This window comes from Ochotona princeps, chromosome 33, assembly GCF_030435755.1.
Source record: "Ochotona princeps isolate mOchPri1 chromosome 33, mOchPri1.hap1, whole genome shotgun sequence".
Classification (NCBI taxonomy): Eukaryota; Metazoa; Chordata; class Mammalia; order Lagomorpha; family Ochotonidae; genus Ochotona; species Ochotona princeps.
The window spans coordinates 2,885,661-2,913,564 of NC_080864.1; the positions used below are offsets into that span (position 1 = coordinate 2,885,661).

The following is a 27,904-nucleotide window of genomic DNA, read 5'->3' on the forward strand; positions in this document are numbered from 1 at the left end:
GGTGCTCACTGCAGGGAGGCAGGTGTGGCTGTGTGAGGGACACCTCACCTCCTGAACGACACCACTGCACCTTCGGTCCATCATTTTATTACAAGCAGTAGTCCTGAGCCCCACCTTCCTGAGGGGACCCCAGAAGCCATCCATGCATTATAAATTACCCACAGCAGGGCATCATGCTAAGGCCAGCTGGACACTGGCCCTCCGCTGTAACCTCAGTCTCTCTGCCCGCAGGGACCGGCCCCGCTGCAGGCTCCTTCCAAGCTCGAAGCCTCAAGTTCCCCGCCCCACGGCCAGGACCCCAGGGCTCAGCAGTACTCAGAATAGTCTTCCTCCACGTAGTTGGAAGGGAACCAGCCAATCTGAAAAGAGAGAGGTGGCGGGTCAGGGTGGCCTCTGCATGGCCTCCCATGGCTCCCCAGCACACCAGGCAGGCCCTTCCCACCTCAGGCCATGCACCTGCTGGTCTTCCAACCCCCAGCACCCCTTCTACCCTCTTCCCACTTTTCCATCCTCCCCAAGCACCTGACACCACCCGGCTAGTGATACACCTGCTTGTTTCTGGGCTCTTGGTCTCAGTCCCTTCCTGCGTAGTTGGGTAGGGTCTAGTCTGTCTGATGCCACCAAGTCCCCAAAGGCCAGAACTGATCCTGGCACACAACAGGTCCTTGGCAAATAGTTTGGGATGGGTAGATGGTGGATTAAGATTACTGGGGGTAGTAAAGAGAGATGATAGATAAATAGGTAAAGAGAAATATACATATGCATGGATGGATACATGGGTGGGTGGTGGATGGATGGATGGTGAGTGGATCAATGAATGGGTGGATCAATGGATAAACTCAGCATCAGTGTCCTCCACAAGCGCCCTTGTCCAGGAGCTTGTCCAGACCATTCGTTCCCATATGTCTCCCCCAGCAGAGCCCAAGTTCTAACCAGGGTCCTCATGTACCTCCATGAAATATCTGTAAGGAAACAGCTAGAAGCAAGGCTGGGGGATCCAGAGGATGGTGACAGGGGACAAAACTGTGGGAAGACTCTGCAGTTTGGGGTCAAAACAAGCACCAGGCAGAGAGAGAGAGAGAGAGAGAGAGAGAGAGAGAGAGAGAGAGAGAGAGCCGATCGGCAGGGGCTGCCAGACTGCTGCGCTCCTGTCTGTTAGAGCTCACCCAGGTGGAGGGGCACCATGGCCGACCTGGGATCTCCCTCTTCTGCTTTCTCAAACACCTGCCAGGCTGCACACCCATCTGCCCCACCCCCTGCCTCACCCGTCCGTAGATCTCTCCACGCCACCAGCCCTGTTGACCCTTCTTGTTGAGGATTTTAATGATGTCACCCTCCTTCAGGGACAGCTCCGACCGGTCCCGGGCACAGAAGTCGTAACGGGCTTTGGCTGTGCCGAAGTACTTGGTGTTGGCCGCTGTGGGAGAAGACAGAAGTAGGGGTGGGGTAAGGGACCCATGAAGGGTCCCCTGACAGGTGGGGAGGGTCTCCTATCCCAGTATCATCTCTCTGTCCCAGGCATTGCCCAAACTCAGGTCCTAAGAACATCCCTAAATTTGCAACACTGTATAGGCAAAAGGAACAAGAAGATTCGGGAAAAGTCATTCCAGACTTAGTGATCTTTAAGAGCCCCCAGAATTGAGAGAGAGAGAGAGAGGGAGAGGGAGAGGGAGAAAAGCACATTTTAAAACTTTGTAGGGTCTGGCACAATGGTTCAGCTGTCTAATCCTCTACCTACAAGCGCTGGGATCCCATATGGACACCGGTTCATGTCCCAGCTGTTCCACTTCCCACCCAGCTTCCTGTTTGTGGCCTGGGAAGGCAGTGGAAGATGGCCCAAAGCCTTGGGACCCTGCACCCATGTGGGAGGCAGGGACCTGAGCACTTAAGCCCTGCCTGCTGCCTCCCAGGCATCCAGGTCAGCAGGGAGCTGCAGTCAAGAACGGCAGCCCTTCATCCAAAGTGGGACACAAGTGCCACCTGCTTGCTGGACGGGACACCCACAACTCTCGACCCAGGCTCTTCCTCCCCCAGTGGACCCCAGCCCACGTGCACCCTATTACCTGGAGGCCTGCTGATGGCTCTCCTCTCAGGCTCCTTGAAGGGGAACTGCAGGGTGGTGTCTAGGGACTTGAAGCAATCCTTCAGAGAGTTCTTCTGGTAAAACTCCACCAGCTCCTGGCAGGGAGAGTGACAGCGTGATGGGGGTCAGTCCAGGGAGCCGGCCCACGTGGAGGCAGAGGCAGGATGAGAGGAGGAAGCCCAAGCCTTCCTGCTTCCTACAGATGGGGAGGTGGGGTGGACTCATTCTCCTGAGACTTAGGCTGCTAATGTCTAAAACACAGACAAAAATCCCAGGGCACTGAACTGAGACATGCTGGACTCTGCTCCAGGGGGCCAGTCACTCGGTCAGAGCTCAGCACCAAAGTCCACAGGCAGGTGGGCACCACTGGGGATGGCCGCATCCCCCATTGTAGCATGTGGGTTCCAATCTCAGTGCTGCTCCCTACTGGCGTGAGCCACGGGAAGTGGCCAAGCATGGCCCAGGCACTTGGGTTCCCTGCCATGCACGTGGGAAGTCCTGGCTTCAGCATGGGCCCCAACGCTAGTCACCACAGCCATGTGGAGACTGAGCCAGTAGATGAAAAATTTCTCTCTCTTTCTCTCTCTCTCTCTCTCTCTCTCCCCCCAATCCTTCTCTCTGCACTTAAGTTGGCACTTTCAAGTTCTAAAGGCTTGTGTTTGGCAAGAGTGAGGTTCTGTCATTCTGTGTTGCAGCTGGAAGACATAACCTCGGTTTTACCCATCTGTGAGGTGGGAACCCACTGAGTAAGCTGAAGTCCTAGCTGTAATTAATGCTCTAAAGGTGCTCTCTGCTCTGACTAGCTACTACTACTATTATTATTATTAATTCATTAATTATATTAATTATTACTCTGGTTGTAGCTCCTGAAAGGACTAAGCTGGAGAGCAGTTACCCTGCTGTGCTCCCTGGAGGCATGGGGACCACTCTGAGTGTGGGGAAGCAGGGGTCCCAAGATGGAGCCCACAGTGAGGGGTTCCCACCTGGGTCAGGGGGACCACAGCTGGGGAAAACGGGGTGCCGGGCTCCTACCGTCAGCCCCCGGAAAGCCTTCTTCTCCGTGATGCGGTACAGTCCTTCCGCAGTCATAATCTTGATGTGTTTCACCTCGACGTTACACCTGGAACCGGCGGGAGAGAGAGGACTCAGCATGGAGTCCAGGCCACATCGTCCACTGAGGACAAAGTGACCCAGGTCCCCTGGGGTCAGGGGCCACAGTCACCCTGCCAGTTCACTCCTCCTGGAGCTGTGCTGCTCAGAGACTTCTCCTGTGGAAACCGAGACTTGTGCAGAAAGTGTGGACAGGGATGCAAGGATCAGGTGGAGGCCCCCGCTTGGAGGGCCACAGGATGTGACGGCTGTGGGAGGAGGGACCCACTCGTGCCAGTGGGGTCGGCAACAACAGGGGCTGCTCAGCAGGTTACAGTACCACCTGCCATTTCCACATCCGCCCTGACCGCCAGTTCAAGTCTCAACTACTCCATTTCTCATCCAGCTTCTTGTTAATGTGCCTGGGAGAGCAGCAAAGGGTGGCTCAAGTTCTTGGGTCCCTGAACCCATGTGGGAGAGTCCGGTGAAGCTCCTGGCTCCTGGCTTCAGCCTGGCCCAGCCCTGGCTGCTGCAGCCACTTGGGGAGTGAATCAGCAGATAAAAGACTCTCTCTCTCTCTCTCTCTTTCTCTGTCTGCTGTGTGTGTGTGTGTGTGTGTAACTCTGCCTTTCAAATAAATACACCTTTAAAAAAATAAAAACAACTCCAGGGATCTCCACCTCTGGTGATAGAACCACCTAGATGAGCAAACAACCACTCCCCTGTAGTAAAATTCCTAACTATGCTGAGACAAGAGATAAGCTCTAACAGGAAAAAAAGGAAACTTCCAGAAGCCACACAGTGAAGATGAAAACTAAGCCCCAAGAGCCAGGGATGCCAATGCGGGTTGGCTGAGCTTGGCGACCCATGAGCCTGCAGGGCCTAAAGGTCATGTACACATGAAAAAACCGGCTCCTGGGGCCACACACCATGGGGACAGCACCCCTGCTTGGTGCCCTTGGGGAGGCCTGGCCAGAAGCTACACCCAGCGCCAAGGGTGGACAAGAAGACCCCACCCATCATCACTGCACAGGCACTGACTCAGACCCAAAGCCATGGGGAAATTCACACCCTTGGACCTGCCCTCCTGCAGGCTGGGAAGAGCTGACCCTTAGGAAATTGACCTCAGTGTCACAGCTCACATACTGGGAATCCCAATGGAATAGGGTGTAAAGCCATCGGGTGAGCTGGGCGGTATGACACTCCCACGGGCAGAACCACATGGAAGTGACAATTCTGCTAGAGTTGGGGTGCGGCAGAGCCCCTGAAACGCCATCTGGGACCCCCAATCTCATGTTGGAGAATCGGGGACTAGCTCCTGGCCCTGTTCCCTGCTCATGCACACCCCCAAGGGCTTGGGCCGCTGCTGCTTCTACAGCAGACAGATGGAGTTCTTGGTCTCTGCTCAGCCCAGTGCTGGCCTTCTAGGGAGCGAACCAACAGACGGAAAATCTTTCTCTCTCTAACCCTTCCTTCCAAATAAAGGGAGGAAGGGAGGAGAATGAAAGGAGTACTGGGGACCCAGCAGAGACTCCTGTGACGGGGAGCTGAGGTCGGGACACACCCCTTTGACCCTAAGGCACAGGTGCCTGTGGGAGAAAGGAGGGGTCCAGGAGGGGAGAGTTACTTGATGCTGATGGCAAATTCGGCTGCGTCCTTCACCCTCTGCCGCACCAGGAAGGTCCCATCCGAGCGGTTGGTGAGGATGCTCTCGGCCCCCGCACGCTCCATGGGGCCGGCGTACCTGCAAAGAGAGCCCAAGTCACACAGGGCCCCAGCATGGGAGACACCCTCCCCGTAAACACACACACACACACACACACACACACACACACACAGCCACACGGAGGTTGCCTCTCCCACCTGCCAGCCCCCTCAAGGTACAAAAGCTACCCCAACCCCAGAGATGTGAGAATGTGGAAGACGAAATGCCCAGCTTAGAGAGGGCAGGGGGATGTGACGACGGCAGCTGATGCTATAGAACGTGTCCACCGCGTGCAGGGTCCGGGACCAGGCACACCACAGGCTCACGGAGCCTCGAACACCCACAGGTATAGCATGCTGCCTTTGGCCTCTTTTCCAAGTTACTGGTCCAAGGGCACACAGCTGCATAATGTGGGAATCGGGATTTGAACCCAAGTTAGCAAGAAAACTTCCACTCCTTACTGCTCCAAGTGAAAGTGGTAGTCAGAAAGGGGGAGGCGCTGCTATCATCACCTTCATCATCACCATCATCATCACCTTCATCACCATCATCATCACTATCATTATCTTCATCATTGCCTCTGTAACCACAATCCCCCAAGTCCAAGGGCCTGTCTTCACCTTCCCTTGCCCTCAGCAGGTGCACAGCCCTGGGATGGACACAGAGTAGCCCAGAGCCTGACCCCTGAGAATCAGTAACTGGCTCATCCAGAGGCCCCTCCATGCCCAGACTGCTCCCCCTCCACAACCAGAAACCCCTTGTCAAAGAGCACATGGTAGGATGCAGTTCTACTCACCAGAGATGGACAGACAGGTCCTGAGGGGGGCCCTAGGACACAGAGAAGCCAGCTGAGGCCATAGGCCACTGACTGCAGGGCCGCTCACCCATCCATTCACTCCACAAGCACGGTGCTATTCATGGCAGACACAACCCTAGCGCCAAGGGGGAGAGGTGCTCCCGGGAGTCCAGGAACGTGGGGCTGTCCTCCCACCTGTTCTGTACAGCCCTCAAATCAAAGACAGTGTCTACTTTTTTTTTTTTTCAATAAGTGAAGGAATTCAAAAGAAGAATGCTCCGTGGCATGTGGGGATCCCATAGACTCCACCTGTCAGTGTCGGTATGTAAAGTTTCATGAAAACACAGCCACGCCCACTGGGGTATGGCCCCTCTGCGCTTTCTCATGTCCTATCCTGCCGATCTTTAAGAAGGAGGGAATTCTCGGTCCGGTGTGGTGACCTAGCAGCTAACATCCTTGCCTTGTATACACCGGGATCCCATCTGAGTGCCAGTTCGTATCCCAGCTGCTCCACTTCCCATCCAGCTCCCTGCCTGTGGCCTGGGAAAGCAGTGGAGGACGGCCCAAAGCCTGGGGACCCTGCACTCGTGTGGGAGACCTGGAGGAGGTTCCAGACGCCTGGCCTGGGACTGGCTCAGCTCCAGCCGTTGCGGCCACTTGGAGAGTGAATCAATGGATGGAAGGTCTTCCTCTCTGTCTCTCCTCCTCTCTGTATATCTGACTTTCTAATTTAAAAATGATTTTTTTTTTTTGTAAAAAGGAGGGAATTCTGACACCTGCCATGAACCTGGATGGGCGTGGACGACCTCGTGGTCACTCAAGTGACCTACACTCTAAAGTGGGGAGCCCGATGCACAGAGAAACAAAGTAGCCAATAGGGAGGAGGGGTCATGGAGATGGGGGCAGGGCACCCACGTGTCCTGGGAACAGTTGGAATCTCAAAAATGTCATCTGACAATGGAGAAACTATAGGACAATATCTTGCAGGACACTGGCAGTAAAAGGTGAACCTGGGCTGCGGGCTTACAGAGCAACACACAGGCAGGGCCAAGGCTGTGTCCCATAAAGGCAGACCCTTGGGATGCCCAAGAAGGTTCTGTCCTCTGTCAACTCCCTCAGCCTGTGGGCAAAACCCAAGGTGCATAGGGAGAAACGGGGTAGAGAGGGGGTGGTCGATGACTCCGGGCAGGGGGGCCATGGGGAGTCAGGTCTTGTCCTCACAGCTGAGGCTTGGGTTCACGCGACACCGGGCAGGAGAGACGCCCACCTGGGCTGTGAGGGGCTGGGGTCGGGGCGGCACGGAGGCACTTACATGCACGTAGGGCTTCACTCTGTTACAAGGAAACCAGCCAACCTCGTTGGTCGCCGTGTTCCTGCCCTGCAACCCAGAAGACAAAAACACGGGGAGGTTACAGGGCATCCACGTGCGTGTCTGTGTGTGTGTGTGAGTGCGTGTGCGACTGTGTGTGTGTGACCATGACTGTGTGTGACTGTGTCTGTGGCTGTGTGTGGCTTTGTCTGTGTGGCTGTGTGCCAGTGTGTGTCTCTGTGTGACTGTGTCCTTGAGTATGTCTTTATGTGTGTGCATGCGTATCTATATGTCTGTGTGTGAGTGTCCACCTCTCAGTCTAGAACCCTCTATGAACATCACCCCTCCCAGGCCCAGCCTCCTGAGCCAGGGGTGCACCTGTTCCCAGGGGCCCCCTTCCCTGGCCCCGCCCATTTCCCCGCCCCATCCCGCACGGTCCCAGCAGCCCCTACCTCCCACCAGCTCTGCTCTGCCTCAGCCTTGGTGAGCTCCACGATGTCCCCCAAGCCGAGCTGCAGGAAGGGTCCGAAGGCTCCAGGGGGCGGGGGCAGCCCGAAGTACTCCTGGAAGACTTCCATCTTGGGTAGGCCTGGAGGATGGCGAGGAGGGGGGTGGGTGGGTAGGGGAGGCAGATGGCCAAGGGCTCGCCCACTGGGGTCCCACAGCAAGAGTAGGGAAGACTGACAATGGGGACTGCGGCCATTGTGGTAAGGACAGTGCCAAGTGCAGACCCCATTTCGGACATCTGCTGCACCCCCTGTGTGTATGCCCAGGAGGAGCTAAAACATGGCCACCCCAATCTGAGCCCCAGTTGCCTGCAGAAGACCACCCTGGGAGACACAAATGGGGGCTGTGGGCGTGGACCAGGGTGTGGCTTGGCATGGGTGGGTCTGCCGCCCTGTTGATGCCCACCCTGGGGAGTCCTTGGGTTCCTGCCACCCACGTGGGAGACCCAGGTGGGGCTCCTGGCTCCTGGCCTCAGCCTGGCCCAGCTCTGGCTGTTGGCAGGCAACTTGGAGAATTGAACTGACAGACTGAAGGCTTGTTCTCACTCTCTCTCTCTTTTTCTGCCTTTCAAATAAAATGGGAATAAACCATGTTTCAGCATTGAAAAATCAAAGGTAAATTTCTGTGGCTGTTTTCCCCTGAACTTTGGAACACCCTGAAGTATGCCCCCCTGTTGTTCTCACTTTGCTAATAAAGCTATTGGTCATTAAATCATAACACACTTAAATATATCTACCCGCATGTTGATCTTTTACTCTACTGGGTTGAGGTCACAAGCATCGAGTGTGCTGAGTCTTACGGAGCGAATGGCGTCATGACATCATTGTGATGTCATCGTCACATCATCCTCATTTCCTAAGCATCCACAGGACAGTTGTGGTACTAGCACAACACCTTCCACACCGCATGCGTAACACGTGCCGCATGTAAGGCCGTGGACAACACGCATGGTCTGTGCAGACCTTGCATTTAGTCACCAGCTCCGGGACTCGGAAAGAAAAGATTTCATTTCCTTGCGCTCATTTTGGTCTCTGTTCCTTAGCGATGCTGTTTCCCACGGCCTGGACCAGCCCTCCCATGACTGACTCCCACCATTCGCTCAGATCCCCATGGCCATGCTGCCTCCTCCAGGAAGCCTTCCCTGAGTGACCAGATGCTTTGGCTCATCCAGCTCCATGCACCAAGGCACCACAGCCAAACGACCTCAACCAACACCCACCTCCCCGGCTGGGGGGGGGGGGCGGAATAGAAGAAGGCAGGAGGCACAGTTAGGGCTTCAACCCTCCCCCACCCCACCCCGACTCACTCCCTCCCTCTGCCATGAGTTCAGACAGCAGGTGGTCAGCGGAAGCCACCTGTTGCTAGCGTGAACCCCCTGCCTTTCTCCAAGCAAAGTCAGGACAAACGGGGGGCTCCCCGTGGGCTGCTGGGGGGGGGCAGAGCATAGTGGTTCGGTTGTGGGGGAGGGAAGGGACAATGGGGTGGCCCCTGCTGCGGTCAGCTAGTGGCCTGTGGACTCACCCAGCTCACTCCTCTTCTTCTCCTGCGCCCTGCGGTGTAGCTTGTCCTGGCATGACACATCAGCACTGTCAGAGTCACCTCCTCACAGCCCCGCCTGGGGATCCCCACTCCCCACCGCAGTGCTGCAGCAGCCCCAGCTCTGCGCAACCCCCCCCCCCCCCGGAGCCTGCAGAGGCCTCCCCCTTCTCACCTTCTTCAGGGTTCCAGTAAAATCTAGGGAAACAACCAGGACCCCGTTAGCACAGGAAGTCCCCGTGTGGTCCAAGCCCATCGCTCCCTCCCTTCCAACCCCCACACCACCCTGGGGGGAGGTGCAGGCACCTTGTCCATGGCGGCCACAGGGAGGTACTCTCCCCAGGCACTCCTTGTGTGCAGGAGCCCGGCAGCGATGGCAGCGATAGCCCTGGTAGAAGGTGCCCCTAGGGCGTGCAGGGATAAGGGTTTTGATCCGCGGGCATGGCCACCATTCGGCCAGCCAGGGTGGGAGGTCACAGAGTCACAAGTAAAGCTGAGCAGTGCCCCCTCCAACCCCCAGCTCCCAGGCAGGGGCCAGCCCAAGTCCCTCAGTGGGTGGAGGAGGAAGAGGGCAGAAAGTGAGGACCCAGGCCCAGCCACAGCCACCGCCAACCTCAGTAGCATCTGGCACGCCTTGCAGGAAGTGGTCTCCTCAAAGGAGAACATCTGGAAGTCGTGCCCATTGGCTGTGGCGTTCTCGGGGTAGATGTTGGAACTGTGGGGTCGAGGGGGAGAAAGCCGGGGTGTCAAGGCTTCTCTTGGCTAGCTCACATCCACTCACACAACCACAGGTCGGCGTGAGGGCTGCGTCTGCCAGTGGGCTATGGTGGGTCCTGGGGCTGTGGCTATGGGTGCGCGCGCGCACACACACACACACACACATACACACACACAGAGCAGACTCGTGGCAGCCAGGGGCTCAGAGAAGCCAAGGGAAGTGATGGCTTCCTAGGAACGGGGTCTCCCCGGGGAGCGAGGATGAGCTGGGGGAAGCCGGCAGGGGAGATGGGTGTGGGTGTGTGTGACAGGGGAGATGGGTGTGGGTGTGTGTGACAGGGGAGATGGGTGTGGGTGTGTGTGAGATGGTACAGATGCTAAACCCGGGAGTGGTCAAGCTTTCATCTTGTGGATGGAGAGAGAAGGAGGAAGAAATGGAGAAAGCCTTGAGCCCGCCCCACCCCTTTGTCAGACAAGCCGACCAAGGTCCCATGGCAGGTGCCAGGGCGGGGCAGAAGGGAGTATGGGGCACCCCCCCAGCCCTGGCTCTCCACCACCTCCCTTCCTGGGACGGCACGAGGCAGGGCCAGGGTACTCACATGGCCATTTCAAACTGCTCCATCCACTTCTTCTTCATCTCCCGGGTCTTGAAGAACAGCTCGTAGCCCTGGGCCCCCTGGTCCTCGATCAGGAGGAACATGTGACTCCACTGTGGGCAGGAGGCGCTCAGTCTTAGGGGGAGACCCCTCCCTGCAATCCCACACCCAACCCAGCTCCATGCCCAGGACACTTGGCCACAGACCCAGAGCTCTCTCTCTCTCTCTCTCACACACACACACACCCCTTCATAGGAGCCCACGCTCAACACGGCATATCATTCTTTCATTCTCGGGTGCACACACACCCCCTCCCCAGTTATGCACACAGGAGCACACATTGGTTACATACATGCACAATACACATCTATATGCCCATGGGCACATACACACACGTGCACACTTGTACCCACGTACATGCACAGCCACACACTCACAGAAGCCCAGCACACAGCCCGAGCCTGCCCTGCCCTGGGCCCACCCTCTCCCCACCAAGTCCCCGTGTCCGGACCCCCGACCTTTTTGTTCTCTCTCTCCCCGGAGGAGTCGTCGCGAACCTGGAAGCTGTGCAGGTTCACGAAGTCCTTGAGGTCGTAGGAGTCACCGCGCCGCTTGCATATGAGCAGGGCCTTGTCCAGCAGGAAGGCGTACCTGGGGGCAGCGGGTCAGCGCCCAAGGCTGTCCCACCTCCTCGCCGCTCCCTTCCCTCCACCTTCCTGGCCCCTCTCTTCTCCCTGGACACCCCGGCCAAGCCCACCTGCTGTCCACCTTGACCTCACGCAGCTCCAACGCTGCTTGCTTCCGGAGACCCTATCTACCGGTCTATTTATTTCTATTTGCACCCCCACTCAGGTGCCTCCCCAAATCCACGTGGACTCTGCCCACCTGCCTGTCTGGACGCCTGGCCCCACCCCGCCATCCTCCCCTATTCCGCCTTGGCTCATCCCTGCTCCCGCCTGGCCCTGTCCCCTCCCAGGCTCCACCCCAACCACATCTGGACCCTGCCCACCTGTCCATCTTGGAGCGCCTCTCCACCGAGGTGATCTTGAGCTCACCGTCCATTTTGGGCCGGCCGTAGTGGGCCAGGGACTGGTCCTGGGCAGGAGGCAGGTGGGGAAGGGGGGGTCTGTCCAGGGACCACAGCACAGGGGCACAGACGGCCTCCATGGCGGGGGGCAGGGGCCAGCCCACAGCCCTGCACACACCCCCACTGTGCCCTCACCAGGTTCTCGATGGATAGCTGGAAGTTGGTGATCTGCCGCAGCGTCTCGTTGTCACGCTTGACCTCGTTCACGCACTGCGCCAGGTCCTGCAGGGCAGGGCAGGGCAGGGCAGGGTGAGCCGGACGCCCCACCTCTCCATGCAGCCTACCCCCCTCTCATCCCCAGGCCCTGTCACCCTCATGGCGTCCAGAGCCAGCCGCAGGTTCTCCTTCTCCGTGGTGTCCTGCGTGTGCTTGACCAACTCCTGCGACAACCATAAAGTGACATGAGCAGATGCACCTGCGCCTCCTGCGCGCCCAAAGCTAGCCACCCCACCACTACGCAGCCCCGCCAGCTCCTGCCTGGCTTAGCCGGCTGTCCTGGGACTCCCACCCCACCCCCGTGGCCTGTGTCCACCTTGCACACACACCTGGAGCAGGAGGTGATATTTCAGGACTCGCTGCATGGGTACCATGAGCAGATCCCGCAGAGTGAATCTCCCGTTGTTGGCTCGCTGAGAGCATTCCTGGGGGAGGCAGCAGACAGCAAGCGCACAGGCTGCTGGAGCAACAGCCTACCTCCACCCCACACCTCTGGGTCAGGAAAGGTGCCAGAGGTGAGGGGTCAGGGGCCAGGGGTGGCTCTATAGCCCAAGGGGATGATGGAGGTCCAGCACCCTGCTGGGCTGCCCCAAGGGTCCCCAGCCCCACTTGCACCAGGTACACAGCTCCAAGTTGGCTCCAGATCAGTATGAACCTAGAGGTTGGCCCAGGCTTGGGGCACTGTCCATGCTCGGCTTTGCGCAGTCCCCACCCCTCCCCGATACCCTGGCTGCCATCATGCTATGTGTCAGAACTTCAGTCTGGTAATGGGAGAGTGGGTCAGCGCAGAGTTGGGAGTGTGGGGGTCAGCTGGGACCAGGACCCAGGGCCATTCTGACCCTGCTTCATTTCCTCCCTTGGACACACACCCACGTACCACATGCACTCACACAGTCACGCACACAGCCTTGGCCCTTGGCTGAGCCACTGAGATGATGCAGCCATCTCCAACCTGGAATGGAGTGGGGGAGCTGCCCCCTTCGCCCTTCCCCTCGCTCTCTTCCCCAGGCGGCCCAGCCCCCCACCTCCAGCTTCATCTGCACGTCCTCCCGGGCGGCGGCCACCTGGTCCAGGTGTTTGCTTGCCGACTCAACCTGACTGCAGTAACGGCCATAGACCAGGAACCTGCAGGAAGAGGGGCATCCCTCTGGTGGCCTCAGAGCAGCATCTCATGGTGTCAAACCAAAGAGTACTCTTCCCATCCTTCATAAACATGCATTGAGCACCTGTTGTGTGCCTGAACACAGGGCTTAAGGATGCCACCTCACCACCACCTAGCAGGTGCTTCCCCAAACCAACCATTCCTCACAGGTGAGGACCAGGGAGGCTCAGCCACTCGCTGAGGCTGCCCAGCAGCGCTGGGAGTCCCTGGCCCATTCCCACCTGCACCCTGCAGGGCCGGCCAGCTGGCCCTCACCTCTCCTTGTATTTAATGAAGACCTGGTACAAGTTAGAAGCTGCCGGAGAAGCCAGAGCATCCTTCATCTCCTTTAGGAAGTGGGTGTGCACACGGAGCAGGTCCTGGACCACAGGGAGGTAGGGAGGGATGCAGGTGAGGACTGGAACCTGCCCCCTCCACTCCACCCTGCACGCTGGGATCTGAACCCGACCCCCTCCACTCCACCCTGCACAGTAGGACCGGAACCTGCCCCCTCCACTCCACCCTGCACAGTAGGACCGGAACCTGCCCCCTCACCCCACCTTGCACGCTGGGATCTGAACCTGGCCCCCTCCACCCCACCCTGCACAGTAGGACCGGAACCTGCCCCCTCCACTCCACCCTGCACAGTAGGACCGGAACCTGCCCCCTCCACCCCACCCTGCAGGCTGGGATCTGAACCTGGCCCCTCCACCCCACCCTGCACTCTGGGACCACAACCTGCCCCCTCCACCCCACCCTGCACGCTGGGACTGGAACCTGCCCCCCTCCACCCAACCTCCCACCAGGGACCCAGGCCGGTTCACCTCAATGTTAACAAAGATGATCTCGATGTCCTGTGGTTTGAGGAACCTCTGCAGGGGCTTCAGGAAATGCTGCGGCCAGGAGAGAGGGAGGAGACGGGGGGAGGTGAGGCCATGCCCTCCAGCCTAGGTGCCCACCCAGATGGACAGACAGAGATGGAGAGAGCTAAGATGGGAGGGACAGGAAGACAAAAAGAGGTGGGGCTCAGGCACCGGCTTGTGTGCAAGGTGTGGCATGGCAGGTGAAGCCTCCACCGGGGTTGCCGCCAGCCCCCACATTGGAGCTCTGATGTGAGTCCTGGCTGCCCCACTTCCCATCCAGCTCGCTGCTTGTGGCCTGGGAAAACAGTGGAGGACGGCCCAGGTGCTGGGCAGAGATGAGAATACAGGAAAAGCCAGAGAATTGATTAAAGAGGGACAAAGGGACAGAGAATCGAGAGGGATACAGCAAAGAGAGACAGAAAAGGGTCGATCCCAAGCAGAATGCAAGAGAAACCCAGAGACAAACAGGAAGCAAAGAAGCCAGGGACAGGGCCTCGGCCAGCCCCAGAGTGGGCACACAGGCCTGGGCACCTGCCTGCTCCGCCCCTACGCCCAGACCCACCCTTGTACCCAGCCACTCTTCACCCCTGCACCTAACCACGCCCCTCTGCCCGCCACAGCCCTGCGCCTGGCCCTGGCCCTGTAGCCACCTGCTGGATGGAGGCCAGCGTGTCCGTATATTTCTCCTCTGTTTGCTGGATCTCCCGCAGGCAGCAGCAGCGCTTGTCATATTCCGTCATCTTGGGCTGCAGGAGAGGCCGGCGGTGAGGCGGCCTGAGGCTGCTGTCCAGTTGCTTGCCACCCACCTACCCTCCAACCCACCAGGCCTGACCCTGCCCTGTCCACCCGGCCGGCCAGCACGCACCGGCGTGGGCAGCGGATCGGTGCGCATGAGGTCCTCGTAGATTTCATCTCCCTCGGCCTCCTCATTCTCCACACAGTCGTACAGGTCCTCATCCTCCTCCACCGTGTCGCTGCGGGGTGCACGGTCAGCAGAGGGAGGCCAGCTCAGGGGCCCCCACCTCCACCTGCCCCGAGCCGGAGCCCATCGGCTCCACCCCCCCACACACACACACTCACTCGATCTGGTCCGACAAGCCGCTGTAAATGTCTTCGTCACCCACACTGTCCTCATCGATGGGGAAGGGCCTGTGGGAAGGGGTGGAAGTGGGGTGGGAAGACACCCCAGGAAATGTGAGGCGGGGCAGATGAGTGGTGGGGCTGGGCAGGGTGGGACATGGAGAATCCGGGAGTCCCAAGGTCCCGGCCAGGTGGGTACTCACACGATCCCCTTGTTCTGGGCGATTTCGGTCCAGGACAGAGCAGATAGAGTGTAGATGACCTGCCAGGAGGTGACAAGGGCCAGGAAGTGATCTGCACGCTGTACCCCCAGAGTTCTCCACACTTGCTCTAGCCCTCCGCTGCACAACCTCTGACAGTTCTGGGCTAGCTCAGGGTGGACGCTGACGCCATGGCATGTGGGTTAAGCCTCCATTTGCAGTGCTGGCATCCCATAGCAGCACCTGTTCGAGTCCCGGCTGTTCCACTGCTCCATCCAGCTCCCTGCTACTGTGCCTGGGAGGATGATGGAGGAGGATGGGCCAAGCTCTAGAGCCCCTGAACCCACGTGGCAGACCTGGAAGAAGCTCCTGGCTCCTGGTTTCAGCCTGGCCTAACTGCAGCCTCTGTTTCCCTTCAACCATTGGGCTCCGGGAGCCCAGCTCACCTTCCCAAAATCCTGCACATCGAACAGGTCGAACGCCTCAAAGAGGTCGCTCCGCTTGAGGCCGAATTTGTCGCAGCAGGTGGAGAGGAAGGTGCGGATATTCTTAAGACACAGGAACTGTGGGGTGGGGGAGAGGATGGGGAGAGAGCGGGATGGGGTGTGTAAGTCAGTGCAAGCTACGAAAGCAGCTGCCACGGCTCAGTCCCCTCCTGCCCGCAGGCCCCTCTACACCCTGGACAACACAGGAAAAATCCTAACGCGGTCACTGAGTCCAACTCTCATCAGCCCCATTTGGACAGCCCTGACAACCCGGGGATGCCGACCCCCTCCTACCAAACACGGCGGGCTTTGCAGGACAGCCACGCACACGCGCACACACACACACACACACACACCCCATGCTGAACATCTCAACTCCCACACAGTTACTCTGCTGGGTCGCTTAGGGAATGACATCAGCAAAAGAAATCCATAGTCGTTCGGCACATACGCCTTTTCCTCATCCCTGTCCAAATATTGTTCACGTGCGATGGGTTGGGTCCGTTAGCAGGCACGGATACAAGAGGCCAACAGCACACACGTGTCTCATACGTGTGTCTCCAGGTTGTGGCTTTTTTTTTTCCCACATCCACAAGCGACCGCACCCCTTGTCTACACAATGCACACTTCACATTTGCTTTATGCTAAATCTCTTTGAAACAATAAATAGATATTTTTAAAAAGCAAAAAAAAGTTGGTGGAAAACCTTTTTAGTCCATGTGTTCTATTTTCTGTGTCCCCAACGACTTTTTGAGGTCCCCTCACAGGGGACTGATGTCAGGTGTTTGCGCCCCACAATGGCATTCTCATGCCTCCTTCCAGAAACTTCCCGACGCATGGCGTGTAAGACACACACGAAGCCATTCAAGAAACAATGCCCCTTGGTTGGGCACCATCTGTCCAGGGCCACCCACGGGCAGCCAGGGAGGTCCCTGCTAGGATCCCCCAGGGAGGACACAACCAGCCTGGCCACCTCCTTACAGGTGGGTCCCGGGGCGGGCAGGCACCTGTAAGGTCTCTGCACGTGACCCAACCACAGAAACCACCAGCACCCAGCAGAAGCAAGGGGGAGCCAGGAACCCAGCACCAGGAAGTCCTGACCTCGTGGAGATCAGCTGACTCCGAGCCTGCTTCCTGCACCCCCCCCAGTCATGTGATGCCTCCAAGCGGCGTGGGGGTCGGACAGGAGGGGACAAGTGAGTCATCACCGCTCCACTCCTGCAAAGTTCATTAAAGAAAGGAGGGTCGGCTCCATCACACAGCCACCGCCACTAGCAGCGCCTCTGACTGGTGGCAGCCAGTGGTGGCAAGTCTGCTTGCCCCAGGCTCCCACGGGGACACGACCGCCCCCCCCCAAAGCTGCTGACTGGGGCTGAGGTCCAGCCGTATGCAAATCAGTCCCCATGACCCGGTGTCACCTCGGCTTGTTCTGCCTCTTTCGCCAGCGAGTTCCTCCTCGCAGCCCCACACATCCCAATGCCAGACAGAGCCGGAAGGGTCGGCCTGCCGGAGGCTGGGGGCACCTGCTGGGGACGGCAGACCAAGAACCCCAGACCCCTCTCCTCTCCGTGCCAGCCCAGCCCTAAAGCTGCCATCTGCACCCCACCCCCACCAGCCACAGGGAGCCTGCCGGAAACAGGAAACGCCTGCTGTGGCCTGCCAGGGCTGGGGACTCCACCTTCAGCCCCTTGAGGAGGGAGGAAGGGAAGGGGCGGGACCCTCCCTGGGCTCAGGCTTCCCTCTTAGGGTGCCCAAGCTGTGCCCCGCCCTGTGCAGAGAGCAGGTGCCAGTGGTGCCTGGAAAGAAAGACGCCTGGGGCAGGGAATAAAAAAGGTAAGCTTGGATCCTGCCCAAAGGCCCAGCTGGCTAATCCTCTCCCTGAAAGTGCCGGCATCCCATAGAGGCACCTGTTTGAGTCCTGGCTGCTCCACTTCCCTTCCAGCACCCTGTTCGCGGCCTGGGAAAGCAGCAGAGGACAGCCCAAGGCCTTGTGACCCTGCACCTTCACGGGAGACCCAGAAGAAGCTCCTGGCTCCTGGTTTCAGCTCAGCTCAGCTCCAGCAATTGCAGCTGTCTCTTTCTCTGTAAACCAGCCTTTCCAATACAAGAAACTAAATAAAGGATGAAATGAGGAACCCACCACTTGGTGCCACCCACACAGCCCATGCTCATGAACTGTTGTATATGCCTTCTCATGTTCTAAGTTTAATTTGGGGGCAGGTGTTTGGCCTAGCAGTACGGACACCATCTTATCTTAGGATGCCTCCGTCCCAAATCGGGGTGCCTGGGTTTCACTGGCAGATCTGGCTCCCGACTCTGGCTTCCTGCCTGTGGGGACCCTAGGAGGTAGAAGGTGACGGCTTAGGTCCTTGGGTTCCTGCCACCCATGGGGGTGATCCGGGATGGAGCTCCTGGCTTCAGCTCTCTCTCTCTCTCCATGTATCGCTCAGCCTCTCAAGTTCATAATTTTTAAAAACACGCATGAAAGAGAAGTTTATTTAGCAAAATTTGGGAACTTCAACTCTCTTAAGAAAATGCCCATTTTCCAGTTCTTAGCCTGTCTGTATTTGCTTTGTTTCCGTCCGTTTTAAAAAAGGAACTAAATTACCCAGCCTCCTTTGCACTCTGGCTTCCTGGTGAGAGTCAGCCAATGGGAGGCCCCGGCAGGAGGAAGAAGGGAAACCTGGGTGCAACTTCCTCCTGGCAGAAAATGTGTCTCCTGGAACAGCTCTGGGGGAACAGGTGTGACCCATGACTCCCGTTCCCTTCGCTTTTAGGCAAACCCAGAGTTCAATTTTCTCTGCCTGAAAGACCAATAAGGAGTCCTGCTTTCCTGGATGAACCCTGAACGGGAGAACCCCAAAGATCATCAAACACCTGGAAGGGTTTGCAAGTACCACCCAACAAATCATGTCCAGGTACAGGCATGCAGGAGTTTATGGTGAGGTACCTTATGGGGCCAGGGCAGTGGCACAGTGGACACAGCCACCACCTGCAGTGCTGGCATCCCATATTGTCAGCAGTTCAAGTCCTGGCTGGCTGTTCCACTTCCCGTCCAGCTCCTTCCTTGCAGCCTGGGAAAGCAGTAGAGGATGGCCCAAAGCCTTGGGACCCTGCGCCTTGATGGGATACCTGGAAGAAGCTCCTGGCCTCAGACCATCCCAGCTTTGGCCATTGAGGTCACTTGGGGAATGAACCAGCAGGTGTAGGTGTGTGTGTGTGTGTGTGTGTGTGTGTGTGTGTGTGTGTGTCTGGTTCTTCTTACCGCTCTATCAGACTTTCTGGGTTGGCTGCACTTATAGGTTGCATATGCTTTTTCTACTTCCCAAGAACACTTGAAGTACTTGCCAGCTTAAAGATTTGTTTTTCTTGAAGGAGAGACAGAGGGGAAGATCTGTCCGATGATTCACTCCCCAAGCGGCTGCAACAGCTGGAGCTGAGCCAATCCAAAGCCAGGAGCCAGGAGCTTCTTCCGGGGTCTCCCACGCGGGTGCAGGGTCCCAAGGCTTTGGGCCGTCCTCCACTGCTTTCCCAGGCCCCAAGCAGGGAGCTGGATGGGAAGCGGGGCCTCCAGGATTAGAACCAGTGCCCATAAGAGATCCTGGCACATTCAAGGTGAGGACTTTAACTGCTAGGCTGTCGTACTGGGCCTGGCTCAGATTACTTTGTTGTCAAACTTTTGACTTGTTAAGCAGAGAGTGCTCCTGTACACACACACACACACACACACACACACACACACACTGCCCACAAGTGCCAGGGCAGAAGCCCCAGGAGCCAGCAACTCGATTCCAGCCTCCCCACATGGGTAGCAGGGAACCCCCCAATGCTGGAGCCATCACCCAGCTGCCTCCCAGGGTCCCCATCAGCAGGAAGCTGGAGTCAGGTGCCCACGTTAGGTGTCCCCACCGGGCATTCCAATGTGAGGCACAAGACCAGAAGCCTATGGTTATGGCTTCACCCTATAAGGTAACAGGCTACCCCTTCCCTCCTCACTTGAAATAGAAGGAAACATGTGTCCAATATCCCAGAGCCCCACACATCTGATGCCTATACCCACTACATTGTGTGGAGGGCTCTCAGAATGCAGGCAAGACAGTGGGGACTCCAGTGTGTTGGGAGCTCTCAGCTGCCATGAGATCCTATCCCTCCCCCTCTGGAGCCACAACCAAAACTTGTCCCAGTAGCATGGGCAAATGTCCCGCCAGGCCCTGAGCAACAACCACCTGCCAACCAGCTCCAGCCTGCCCACGGCCCCCACTAAAATCTCTCAAGTCCCACCTTCACTCACCCGCCCCACCTTCACTCACCCGCCAGCTCAGGTATCAGGCCATTCTGACCCCAAGGAGAACCTGCACTGCCAACTGTTTTATCATGAACTTCGGTCCTCCAGCCCCGTGGAGGAGGCAGCAGCCGTGGCCTGAAGTCATGCCAGTTTGCAGAGTTTGCTTGGGGCAGTCGTGGAAAGCAGACACACAGCCCCCTTACCCTGCGCGTGCACGACAGGCCTGTCCCATGTCACAGGTCCCTCCCCCCCAGTCAGCATCACGGATGTCGCTGATAATTGTAAAATACGGGAGTTGACACACTCAGAGACATCGTCCATCCCATCCCCAGTCCTGGTCACTAACAGGTCACTTTTGCTGGGCTCCACCCCGTGGCAGGAAGCTCACCCACTGTGTGCACTCTCCTAGCGGTCGCTGACCATGTTTGGGGACATGTGGTGGTCTTGGTTCCCGGAGGAGACACTGCAGGCGTCAGATACCCCGGTTGAGGCTGGGGAGGCTGCTCACCACCCCACACAACACAGGGTGACTCCCAGGATAGTGAAAGATCTACCCCCAACATCAAGAGGACTGGGACCAGCTGTGGTTCAAGTCCCGGCTGCTCCACTTCCCATCCACCTCCCTGCTAAGGCACCTGGGAAGGCAGTGGAAGATGGCCAAAGCGCTTGGGCTCCTGCACCCACGTGGGAGACCCTGATGGAATTCCTGGCTCCGGCTTTGGTCTGGCTGCTTCAGATGTAAAATGAAATTTTCTGATTTTGTCTCTCTCGAACACTCTCTGGCTCTCCATTTCTCTGTAGGTGTCTAGCTAGCTCCATCTGCTTTCACAGGGATCAGGAGAGGAGTCTTTGGCATTGGCTCCAAGCTGCCCAGACCTGGGTGGGCTGCAGGCACGCCCCGCGGCAGTTCAGCCAGCTGTGACACAGACACCTGCCCCCTGAACAGACTTTGCTTATTTCCGGTGACTTTTCCAACATAGGATCCCAGATGCTCGGGAGAAACATTTGCAGTCAGGGACCAGAACCCAGGTCCCCCACGCCCCAAAACCCAGGTCGCAGAATGCCACGGTTTGTCCATCACCACAATGCCACTCAGACCTTGGCGAGTCCAGCCGCCCCCACCCCAGGGACGTCCACGTGCAGCCCTCACAACATGGTGCGTCACCTCCTCCAGAAATCCCACCCTGACTGAGCCCTCCTCTCATGATACCCCAAGATCCATCGCACCCCCACTGCTGCTCTCCTGTGCCATGGACTGCCCGACTCCTTGCTAGCTTCCACAGACACCCCAAGGCCTGGGAGACATCCTCGCCACGGTCGATGCAGCGGTGGGATCCGGATTGGCGGCAGCGGTCTCATTGCCAGCAATGTGGAGGTTCTGACTCCTGCCGCAGGCACGTCACCAGGGACCAGCAGAGATGGGACGAAGCCGCAAACCAGTCCCAAGCCAGAACTCCTACAGTAGCACTCATGAGACTTCCCGGAAGATCTAGCCTGCAGGTCATACGGTCCCCTCGCCCCGTGTCCAGAAGTCACTTCTGCTGTGGAGACTGGGCCATGCGGCGACAAGCAGATGAGGCCTTCAATGGGTTAAAATCAGGCAACCCGGGGACCAGTGCTGTAGCCTAGGGGCTAAAGTCCTCACTTTGCACATACCAACGTCCCATATAGACACAAGTTCCTGTCCTGGCGGCCCTGCTTCCCATCCAGCTCCCTGCTAAGGCACCTGGGAAAGCAGTGGAGGACGGCCCAAAGCCTTGGGACCCTGCATCTGCGTGGGAGACCCAGAAGAAGCTCCTGGCTCCTGGCTTTGGATCGGCTTAGCTGCAGCCATTGGGGAGTGACCAGCAGATGGAGGATCTTTGTCTCTCCTCCTCTCTGTAGATCTGCCTTTCCAACACAAATAAGTAAATAAATTGGGCAACTCAACGGGGCAAGTCATAGTCTCCCAAGCTCCGTTGTCTGTGAAGTCAGTGAAGGGTGGGGGCGGAGACTTTGTTCATCTGAAGACTCAGCCAGCCTGACTACACTGTTCTGACCAGAGACGCATCCCAGCAGGGGAGGCAGAGACCCAGACGACAAGATTTAAAAAGAACCAAGACACGCGGGGGCGGGGAGGCCCAGCATTACGATGCAGTGGGTTCAACCTCTGCTTGCAAGCACCAGCATCCCATTTCAGAGCGCCGGTTCGAGTCCCAGCTGCTCCTCCACATCCCACCCAGCTCCCTGCTTGTGGCCTGGGAAAGAAGTCAAGGATGGCCCAAAGCTTTGGGACCCTGCACCCGCGTGGGAGACCAGCTTCAGCCTGGCCCAATCCCAGCTGTGTGGCCGTTTGGAAGTGAACCAGCAGATAGATCACCATCTCTCGCTCTCTCGCTCTCTCACTTGCCGTTCAAGGAAACAAGCCTTAAACCTTCACACCGCTAGCATGTGGCTTTGGAGTCTGGGAACCAGGAGGGGGGATAGCAACCCACCCTACACTGAAGCATCAGCCCCTACGTTTGCCCACATGGTAATCAAGACCCACATGGGCTCGGGCTCGCAAAATTCCTAAGTACCTGACCTGAACCAGAAGCCAGCTGACCATATCAACTTGTGTCAAGAAAGAAAATAACCCACCAGCAACAAAAAGGCCAGTAATCCTGAAAGGAGTGAAAACAAAACAAAAACAAACAACAACTAAAAAAAAAAAAAACAAAGGGCAAAGATGAGCAGATCTAAATAGCTCAAAAGCACCACGAGGGGACATTCTGCTTGCCCAGGCTCCCAGCAGGAGGAAGGCAGCCAGGCTGGAGCCGGAACCCTCCCGAGCCAGCCAGGCCCCTCACTCCCTGTCGGCCAGCCCCATGAGATCAGTGTAGACGGAACTGCAGGGCAGCGCCTGTCACTCACACAGAGGCCTGGGTGCTGCCCACAGGTCACCCCGCTCCCAAGGCCGGCTCCACATGTACAGTAACAGAAACTATCACACTTCCTCGGGACTTTCCTAGGTTCTTGGGTCACAGCCCGTTGACCCATCCCGACAGGACTTAAAGAGAATTCACTCTTTGGTGGCCCCACATTATGGTGCAGCCGGTGAAGCCACTGCTTGCAGTGCTAGTGAGCATCCCATAGGAGCAACCACTCCCATCCCCTCTGTTCTACTCCCCCTCCAGCTCCCTGCTCCTTGTGTCCACATGGGAGACCTGGATGGAGCTCCTGGCTCCTCGGCCTTGCCAAGTCCTGGCTGTGACAGTCACCTGCAGAGGGAAGCAGTGGATGGAAGCTCTTTCTGTCTCTCCTCTCCTAACTCTGCTTTTCAAGGTAGATAAACAAATCTTTCAAGAAAAGGTCTGTCATGTGATGATTTGATATTTGTGTGTCAATATTGTGCAGTGATGACCACCACCTAATGAACTGATACATCTGTCACCTTGTGTCGTGATGGGGTCTGTGTGTGTGTGGTGACATGGAGGATACAGTGACAGGCTGATGACTGGAGTGAATTTTGTTACTGATTTTCGACACTTGCCAATTATCCATCAGTAGGGAGGCGAGGGGCGGCCACCCCATTCAGCCACACAGTATTTTTATAAAGGCTAATTCATCCGCTGGAGTCCTGGCTCCCACTCCGGACTCCAGTCCCCTGTTCACACCCACCCTGGGTTGCTGGGTGGCAGCAGGTGCCTTGGGTCCCTGCCACCCACGTGAAAGACCCACCTAGAACCTCAAACTCCCAGCTTCCTCCTGCCCGGCCCAGCCTCCATGAAGGCACCTTCCTGGGGTGTGAACCATGAGAAGGGAGCTTCTCCCCCATCCTCTCTCTCTCTCTGCCTCTCAATCGACAAGTCTCCAGCTCATGTAAAAAGCTGACCCAGAGGTACACGGGGTCGCTGGTGTGACAATCAGGCGGACAGCCATGCGTCTGAAGAGAGAGCTACACGAGCCAGCCACAGCGCCTTCCCCCACCAAGGCATCACACACAGCAAGATGAGGCCCGGATGGGTGGCCTGCAGTTCGTGGAAGTGCTACGTGGATCTAACGCACCCTACAAGAAAGGTGTTTTCTTGAAGATTTATTTACTTTTATTTGAAATGGCAGTGTTACAGAGAGAAAAATCTTCCATCCGCTGGTTTACTCCCCAAATGGCCACCATGGCCAGAGCTGAGCTGGTTCGAAGCCAGGGACTTCCTCCACATGGAGTGTAGTGACCCTAGGAGTTGGGCCGTCCTCCACTGCTTTCCAGACCACAAACAAGGAGCTGGATGGGAAGTGGAACAACCAAGTCTCGAACCAGTGCCCCTATGGGGTGCCGAAGCTGCAGGCGGAGGCTTAGCTTGCTACACAGAGAAGCATTTTGAAAGAAAGTCACTGGGCCCGGTGTAGTGGCCCAGTGGCTAAAGTCCTCTCCCTGAATGTGCCAGGATCCCATATGGGCACCGGTTCTAATACCGGCAGCCTCACTTCCCATCCAGCTCCCTGCCTGTGGCCTGGGAAAGCAGTGGAGGACGGCCCAAAGCCTTGGGACCAAGAAGCTCCTGGCTCCTGGCTTCGGATTAGCTCAGCTCCAGCTGTCACGGCCACTTGGGGCGTGAATCATTGGACAAAAGGTCTTCCTCTCTGTGTGTGTATCTGCCTTTCCAATAAAAAAAAATAAATCTTAAAAATTTTTTTTAATAATTTTGAAAAAGAGTCACTCATTGTCACTTGGCCTCAGAGTCAGTTTCTGGCTCCATCTCACACCCCAACACGGAATGTGTGGGGAGAATTTGCCCAGCCTCAACCTGTCTCCACAAGGTCCCCACCCATCACTCCCTCCAGGCATCACCACACAGGCACCTGCACCCCTACCCCATGGCCTCTGCACGAACGGGCCAGACAACCTGCTCAGCCCACTGCTGCCCCAGGTCCACACGGCTCCTCGGCCGATCTCCAGTGTTGCCATGTCAGTGAGGACCCCTAATTGATGTCAAACTACGGAATCCATCCAGAGAGGGTGCAATCCTGCCATCTGTGACGGTGCGGAAGGAAGCAGAGGCCGAGACACAGTAAACCAGGCAAAGCCAGGAGCTGCCTTTGCGCTCCCACTCCCCATGCAGAATCCGAAAGGAGCTGATTTCATGCAAGACACGTGTGGAGTGGCAGCGACCAGAAGCTGGGGTGAGGGCGGAGATGGGGGTAAGAGACAGTCGGCTAACAGCTCCCTTGTTAGACAGGGCTTAGAAATTCTCTTATCCTGGGCCCGGCACAATAGCCTAGTGGCTAAAGGCATGCACCTCGGTCCCATATGGGCAGCAGTTCTAATCCAGGCTGCTCCACTTCCCATCCAGCTCCCTGCCTGTGGCCTGGGAAAGCAGTGGAGGACGGCCCAAAGCCTTGGGACCCTGCACCTGTGTGGGAGACCCGGAAGAGGCTCCTGGCTCCTGGTTTTACATTGGCACAGCACCAGCTATTGTAGCTGCTTGGGAAGGGAACCAGTGGATGGAGGATCTTTCTCTGTGTCTCTCCTTCTCTATAAACCTGCCTTTCCAATAAAAAATAAATAAATCTTTTTTAAAAAGTTTTCAACACAAAAACATGGTGTTAGGAAAGACATTCTCGCTCTGATTCGAACATGATATACGTATCGAGACAGCACACGGTACCCCACCTACATGGACCAAGGGGAAAAGTGCCACACAGCACTCCCAAGCCCCTTTCATGCTGTTTCTTCAACACACACCACACCACCTGCAACGCAGGCATGTCCCCAGTTGTTCACCATCGGCTTTCCCCACGGTGACCCAAGTTCCTCATCAATAGGAGACCGTAACTGCCCAGCCTAGAGCAGGGCCAGGCACACGCAGCACTGGGTTGGATGGATGGATGGATGGGTAGGTGTGTGGATGGATGGATGGATGGATGGATGGATGGATGGATGGATGGATGGATGGGTAGATGGATGGATGGATGGGTGGATGGATGGATGGATGGATGGATGGATGGGTGGGTGGATGGATGGATGGATGGATGGGTGGATGAGTGGATGGGTGGGTGGGTGAATGGGTGGGTGGATGGATGGATGGGTAAATGAGTGAATGGATGGATGGGTGGGTGGGCGGATGGGTGGATTTTTCTGAAGAGAAACCCTTGTTTATGTGTCATTCCCCCTTGTGGAGTCCGCTCCCCCTGCCCTTCCACGGAGCACAATCCACCGGCACCCAGAAGGTCGCTTGCCATGAGCACCCTCCGTACACACGCCCTCCATACACACGCCCACACCCCCATGCACCAGGCACCGATGGAATGTCACAGGGAGATGACACAGGTGGAGGAAGGGAATCACAGAGCCCCCACCGATTAGGGTACACCCCTACCCAGCCAGGGGCCCGACACAGCCAAAGATGACACAAGGAGAAAACTCGTTCTGCTTCTTCAAGACCACGCACAAATGTAGACAGTACCAGACAGCGTCATGCCCACACCCCGGAGCTCCGGATGAGAGCACACAGGATTAGGTCATGACAGTTGGAGGCGGGCTCTGTGTGCCAAAGTCCAGGACCACCACAAGGCCTCGGCTCAGCTCCCAGCATGGCCTGAAATAGAGCTCTCCTCCAAGGATTTCGGCTCCCTTGAGGATTCGCACCATGATCCGGCTTCAGCTCGGCCATACGCAGAGTGCAAGTTCACCCTGAAGTCTAGCCACTTTCCCGCCAGCAGCGTTACAAGGCCCTGTCACTCAGGGCCACATCTGGGGCCTCACACATTCCTCAGCCACTTCCTCCTCCTACTCTGGGAGCCAAGCCACCCGGCAAATGAAGGCAAATTCAGGATGGGTTGCCCACCCCTCCTCTCCATACACCCCCACTCCGCCCCCTGCCAGGGGCTGAGCCCCAGGGCACCAGAGGAAGATAGCACCTCAGGTCACTTCTCCCTGCTACAACCCGGCCCCTAAGAAATCCCCCTGCCAGACCCTCCCCCAAGTGTGTGACTTCCTCTTCTCCCAGCCACAGGCACCCCTCTGGCCAGGAAGGAGGCCCCGCTGCATCCAGCTGGCCCCTGTCTTCTATTCTGAATCTCAGGCCCCCAGCGCATCAGAGACAAGCCATCATCCTATAGTGGGGAGGCTGGGGGTGACAGACCCCCACCTCCTTGCTATAGAGAGTGGGGGTGGGGAGGTGGTTGTGTCCCCAGAGATTCCCCCCCACAAGAGGGCCCCATCTCCTGAGAGGCTCAGCCTCCTCCTAAGCCCATGGTACCAGGCCCGCCCCAACCGCATTCAAATCAGGATTTGAATACAAATCTTGCACCCGGTTGGGGGGGGTAGTGGGGAGAGGCAGCTACAGTCAGTTCTTGCCTCTCCTTGAAGCTGAAAAAAAGAGAGAGGGAGAGAGAGAGAGAGAGAGAGATTTTGCACCTCTTCTATGCTCTAAAGTCCCAGGACCTGAGCTAGATTCTAAGATTCTGGGCCCCCCATGCGCCCCACAGTGCCCCGGGGTTCAGGCAGGAAACCAAAGGGAAGGAAGATACAAGGGGAAGGAAGGGGCCGAGGCCCAGGCCCCGGGAGGAGACATGTGGGGGAGGAGGGTGGTGGCGGCCCCTCCCCCCCCACCAGAATATGGGGGTGTCAGGTTGTGTGTTGCAGGGGGGATCCCATCCAAGGAGATCAAATTTCAAGCATGCTGCTGGTCACTCAGGGCTACCAGGGACACCCGTGCACGCACCCACGCAGGATATGCCCCTCAGCTCGTCCCATCGGGAGGGGTTTTGAACCCCTCAATGTAACGTCAGCGTTCTGCGCCGCCTAGATGTGAACCAGGTCGAGGCCTGGCCTAGCCGCCCACCCCGGGATCCCCAGACTTCACGGGGTGGGAGGGGACCATTTCTGAGCCCCCTCCCTCCCGCCTCCAAGCTCACCTGGGACATCTGGGGACGCAGGTTGACATCACGGAGGTTGATGGCGTGAGGCAATAGGTTGTTGAGCAGCTGGCAGAGCAAGACGCCATCGCGCAGGGCCTGGGCCAGCTCACACACCTGAGCCCCCTCCCAGGTCACACGGTGGTTGGGTGGCAGCACCCGACACTGGATCAGCCAGTGGGTACACTGACGCCACAGTTCCATGGTCCCCCACCCCAGCCCGGCCAGCAGCTCTGCCAAGCCAGGCCAGGCCAGGCCCGGGCCCCCGCGCACCCTGGAGGCCTCCACCGCCTGCCTGCCCGCCCGCCCGCCCGCCCGCTCACTCTGAGAGCGA

General features: G+C 57.6%; 1 protein-coding gene across 1 annotated transcript; it reads right to left on the reverse strand.

Annotated features, from left to right (window-relative positions):
• Window positions 1–71: 71 nt before the first annotated feature.
• Window positions 72–27,867, reverse strand: LOC131478452 (proto-oncogene vav). Its single transcript, XM_058657875.1, has 27 exons — window positions 27,571–27,867; window positions 15,372–15,488; window positions 14,929–14,987; window positions 14,726–14,794; window positions 14,511–14,619; window positions 14,296–14,391; window positions 13,607–13,675; window positions 13,059–13,162; window positions 12,667–12,766; window positions 11,971–12,066; window positions 11,737–11,805; window positions 11,561–11,647; window positions 11,348–11,433; window positions 10,857–10,989; window positions 10,342–10,451; window positions 9,639–9,740; window positions 9,332–9,429; window positions 9,201–9,223; window positions 9,011–9,056; window positions 7,435–7,571; window positions 6,986–7,051; window positions 5,674–5,705; window positions 4,800–4,916; window positions 3,116–3,203; window positions 2,064–2,178; window positions 1,266–1,417; window positions 72–359 (listed from the first exon to the last, which is right to left on the reverse strand). The coding sequence occupies exons 1-27, from the start codon at window positions 27,772–27,774 to the stop codon at window positions 306–308; spliced, it is 2,538 nt and encodes an 845-aa protein (XP_058513858.1). The 5' UTR covers window positions 27,775–27,867; the 3' UTR covers window positions 72–305.
• Between the last annotated feature and the right edge of the window lie 37 nt (window positions 27,868–27,904).